The 4983-nt window shown below is 46.2% G+C and overlaps 2 protein-coding genes across 2 annotated transcripts; both read right to left on the bottom strand.

Moving 5' to 3' along the window:
* Window positions 1–253: 253 nt before the first annotated feature.
* On the bottom strand, window positions 254–1850 carry Pmar_PMAR012093 (hypothetical protein; the record flags this gene model as incomplete). The annotated part of the gene is made up of 9 exons (XM_002787941.1): window positions 254–401; window positions 452–669; window positions 717–770; window positions 823–962; window positions 1012–1145; window positions 1195–1297; window positions 1345–1441; window positions 1488–1657; window positions 1816–1850. Coding segments are annotated over 9 exons (1099 nt in total), but the record flags the coding sequence as incomplete, so codon positions are not given.
* A 454-nt stretch (window positions 1851–2304) lies between these two features.
* Pmar_PMAR012092 (hypothetical protein) lies at window positions 2305–4820 on the bottom strand (the record flags this gene model as incomplete). The annotated part of the gene is made up of 5 exons (XM_002787940.1): window positions 2305–2440; window positions 2492–4284; window positions 4336–4456; window positions 4508–4664; window positions 4718–4820. The coding sequence occupies 5 exons, from the start codon at window positions 4818–4820 to the stop codon at window positions 2308–2310; spliced, it is 2307 nt and encodes a 768-aa protein (XP_002787986.1). The 3' UTR covers window positions 2305–2307.
* Between the last annotated feature and the right edge of the window lie 163 nt (window positions 4821–4983).

The following is a 4983-nucleotide window of genomic DNA, read 5'->3' as shown; positions in this document are numbered from 1 at the left end:
AGGAGTATAGAACGTTACTAATTGACATCGAGCTGTACATCCATGTAGAGCATCCAACAGTAATGAGAGGAACTCATGACAGTCCTGTTCTTCTGCAAGGTCCATGAAGAGGGGGTTCTTGGGGTATCTGGGATGATGAATCGTTAGTTACCATGTAGAGCAATGGAGTATTACTTCCTCTTCAATGCAGACAAGAGCCTTACTGGATTAACCGCTGGCTTGCTATCAGTGGACAAGTCCTCAACATTGACTTGACACTTACTAAAGAGGTCCACCATAGCTGCGGCAACCTCGTAGTATCCATGCTGGGGTTCATACAGAGCCGCAGTAGTGGACTCAGAGGAAGAATCCCCGACAGACGACGACGATGACGACGATGGTGATGAAGTAGGAACAGCAACCTTCTACATACACTACAGTCGGTAACTTTAATAATACATCCCTGTACTACATTGGACGGAGCGTTTTCCTTCTTTTCCTTCACAGTATTATGCGCCGTATTCTGCTGCTGCTGCTGCTTATCCACATCATCATCATGATGATGGTGGTGGTGGTTACGATGATGCTTCTGTTGATAATGCTTCACACCTCTCTTCATCTGGGATGCTAGACAGGTGAACTCAGCAATAGACAGCATACATTGCAGAACACAGGTCACAAAACAAGTACCTATCACCCACAGAGCTCTAAGGGATTATCAAGTAAGATATCATTACTCCCAAGGTTCTTGATACCGACCGGCTTCGTCGTGATATCTATTGCTGCTGGACCTGAGTATACAGGGTGTAAACCTTGTGTAATAGTAGGCCATAGGAGCACTACTAGTAGAGGCCACTGAAGTGGGTACTATAGTTCCAGGGTCCAAAACACGATTAAGGTCCCTGCATGGTGATTCACCAGTATGATCATAGATGTCTAGAGTGAATCTAGTGATGAGGGGGCCACCACCATAACGTGCAAGCCTAGGAAAAAGAGAGTCAGAAGTGGCTGGTGTCTGAGATGGTGTAGGACCAGAAGGACCATATCCTTTGATTTATCCCTCGGTAGTCCTTAGAACGTACGAACCGTGGTAGTAATGTCTTGAGATCATCATGAAATAGCAGATTATTGGATATTGGGCCAGGGAGTTCCTTCTCCTCGGATATCTATTTTAAGACTTCCTAACTGCACATCTACAATTGATGATATGCCTACAAAACGCTTCCACGAATCAATCCACTTGGTGGACACAATGTAATAGATATCACCCGGAGGTAACCGGACAGTATCGAATTTTCTAACAAACTCTGCCTCGTATCTGCACACCATTGCTGCTGCAATACATGATACAACTATACCTATTACCTCGCTCTAAGTCTCAAGGTCTCCTCAGTGTCCGAGGCCATAAACTTGGCTTCAGGTGGGGTATCATCTACGTCGGGTCGGGGTAATAGAGAACCACCTGATTAACAGCTATTGTCTCCCTTTAACTCCACCATTGTTGCTACCTTCACTCCTTACTTCCTCTATACCCTTCGACGATAAGTCATCCTCTACTAACCCGTGTCCTCCATCAGCAGGGGTATCATCATCGTCACTCTGTAACGTATCAGCGGCAGCAGCACCAATACCATTACGGAGTGGATCATTCTCCTCATATGAGGTTGGTTGGGAGTAACTGACACTACCTTACTGCACATACATAGACATTATGCCAACTACTTAGGATACTATCATCATGCTAGTACGTATATAGTAGCTCTAGCTAGTGAATTCACTGCTGAATTAAAGGTGTTTTATTCCCCGTTGAAATCTTCCTATCCATCCCAGGACTACCTTTCCTTAGCTCCACACGATATAGTATTACCCATGATAGGGGTGACGATGACTGATTGCCAAAGACAAAAAACTGAACAAATAGAGACGCATAGAGACGAATCACAGTCATCAGGATCTCGTTCGTGCAATTTTCGTGCAAACTGTATTCCAGTGTGACCTCCAATCCTACAAGAGTAAAAGCATCAACACCTCAGTCAGACTTGGACTATGGCCAGATCCGCATTGATTTAGCTTCATCACTCTATTTACGCTGACTTATCTTCACTAGAGAAATTTGGTTCGATGAGCATACAGCAATGTGTCATCAAGTCGACTGATCCCTTATTATCACTCGGAACAGACCCTAAACGTGGTAGACAGTTCAATAGAGTTATGTTGCTATATCGTCTTGGGTTACAGCTACTCGGAATAAAGCCCTCTATTCACCTCTTCATATTGATACTAACAACAATAACTGCCACAGTATGAAACTAGTTAGCCAGAAACGTGTCATGAATTACTCTTGCCATCACCCTCCATCCTCGCCAATGCAGTAGCCAAGTGAGCTCTCTGATCACTATCCCCAGCCATAAACTCCTGCTCACTAACTCGGAGGACTCGCCAACCTTGCCTTGTGAGTAATCTAAGAGAAGCATTGATTGACTCCTGATACGACAGTAGTTCCTCCTAACACCTCTGTTTGACTGTAGCAGATGCGTCGGAGAGAGTCTGTCCAGTAGCAACATCATAAACACTATGGAAGAGCTTCCCATCCACTTCAATAGCTATCTTCCTACTAGGACTAGCAATGTCTATAGAGATACCCCATGGTGGTAGTAGGTACTCTTGTCGCCAATCTCCCTGTGGTAAATGTGAATGGACAGTCTTCTGTAGTGATGAGGGTTGTAGAGAATACGAGGCTGCATCAGATAGCCAAGAGCGAACCTTCAATACCCAGGAAGGGGGCAGATCACCACATCCCTCGTCGTACCGTAATACCCATGCCCAATACAGCTGTGTTAGACCCATATCACTGAAGGACTGAGTGTCGCTAAGTCTTTGCCGTAGAACTTGACTAACTGTAAGGTCTGCTGCCTGCCCTTCTATGTACTCCCTCTCTTTATCCCACAGATAAGAGCCTCTTGGTGGTGACGGCAGATCGAGTAGAGCTGTTGCCCACTCAATAGTAGTCAGTTTATCCATACCAAGATCAGCTCCTCCATCAGCAGTATAGGCCCTTGCTATCTCTTCACACTGCATAGCATACTCCAGCATGCGTGGATTTCGAACACCCCATGTGGCCAATACCCACAATAACTGCCCACATTGATCCGCAGTCCAAGAGGATACTGGACGACGTAGTATAGCATCTAGTAGGGATGGATGATAAAACTTAGCACCAGCAGCTGCCCGTGTTAGAGTTATAAGATGCCTATTAGCAAAGGCATCTCCATGTTGATCAGCAATCCTGGCCATATCATGTACACTATTGGCTTCCATCCCCCTCATCCTCCATAATGCCCACGCCACAGTAGCTGCATGCTGACTAGTCATCTCATCATACTGCCGACTAGTGGTGAAATAGGACAATAATTCACGTACTCGGGATGACACTGTATCAGAAGAGTAGTCATGTGTAGCATAGGCCCAGGCTATATTGGCGATAGACTGCCTGTATTCGCTCGATGATACCCTACCAGGTACCCTTAGGATCTCCAATGAGGAAGCCCCATCGAAAAGTCCTCGACAGTCATCAACTCGTGTGGCACCGAATGCCCAAAGTACATTGGCTATTTGCCGCAGTGAAAACACCGTTAGATGGCTAATAACTATAGGCTGTAGATGAAGCACTGCTTGAACTATTCGGTCACGTAGAGGGGCACTAGAAGTCTCATACAGCTTACCCATGGACCACAGGACCAGCGATAGTTCAAAGGGGCTCAGGCGAGATGCATCAGCGTTTCGCAGGGACTCATTAATAACTCTACTCACTAGATCATCGGCACTACTATCGGGTAGGAAGTTTGCCAATGACCATAGGGCCATAGTCGTGTTCTGAGGGTCTATCTCATAGTCATCCTCATGTATACTACATATCACTTTACTCGATATCATTATCAGCTTGTCTACATCAGACACTGGTCCAAGCTTGGATAGAGTAGCCGAACCCCACAGCAATAGGATCACGTCCTTCAACGTGAGAGGTACACCTCTGGTCGTATGCAGATCCATCGTATGCGCCAAGCCCACACGATACAGTTGCTGCATGATCGGATCCCCAACGTCTACTTTAATAGCCGCCCACATTGCCTTCACCACAGGCGCTGTCTTATCGACCAACTTCATATTGGTAGTACAATGTTCCGCCACTAAGGCTAGAGGTACTCTATAGGGAGATCGCTCTTGAAGGGCCACATGCAACGTGGCTAGGGACCACATAGTAGCAGTAAGGGCAGGAGGGCTCATAGCATGCAATGGCGCTACAACCTGACTATAGCAGCAGTACTCAAAATCATTGGTAAAGAAGTTAAGCATTACCAGAGTTTTGGAGAGTACTTGGTGTAATATGATGTTATCAGGACTACATCGAGCCACTGCATGGCAAAGTCTCCCTAAACCCTCCCTCATAGTGGGTGCATGGAGGAACCCACTTTGCTGACTAAGAGATAACTGTGAGGTTGATGGCACTGATGCGATGGTAGTATCGTACAACTTCCCTAATGCTCTCTCGACCCATTGCCAATGATCCTGCTGGAGCCCCTTCGGGACCTTATCACCACTCAGTCTAGCTAGTCTGTCGATGTACTCAGCATGGCATCTTATGTCAAAGGACCGTTTATGAGTTGCGAATACCTCAACAAGCTCATCTAGACAACAGCATTCAACTAGTGAATGACTGCTATTAATGAGTACTACTCACCTGCCACAGTGCAGGTCTTGAGTATTTGATACACCTCTGCTGGTGTAGACCGAGGACGAACCATTGCAGATACTGTTGAAGCATGCCGGGACGTAGACGACATTATAGGCAGGTGAACAGGCAGACTGAAGGGCAACGGCGTACCCTAGAGATACAGTTTTAGAGTGATGTACACAACAGCTCTACTAGAGTCACTAGGCTAATGAGGTAAAATGCTGGTGAAAATAACATCATCCAGAGCCCAGGGCATATAAGGGACGTGGGAG

This window comes from Perkinsus marinus (genome assembly GCF_000006405.1).
Source record: "Perkinsus marinus ATCC 50983 genomic scaffold scf_1104296929096, whole genome shotgun sequence".
NCBI lineage: Eukaryota > Perkinsozoa > Perkinsida > Perkinsidae > Perkinsus > Perkinsus marinus.
This window is presented reverse-complemented; position numbering and strand designations above follow the sequence as displayed.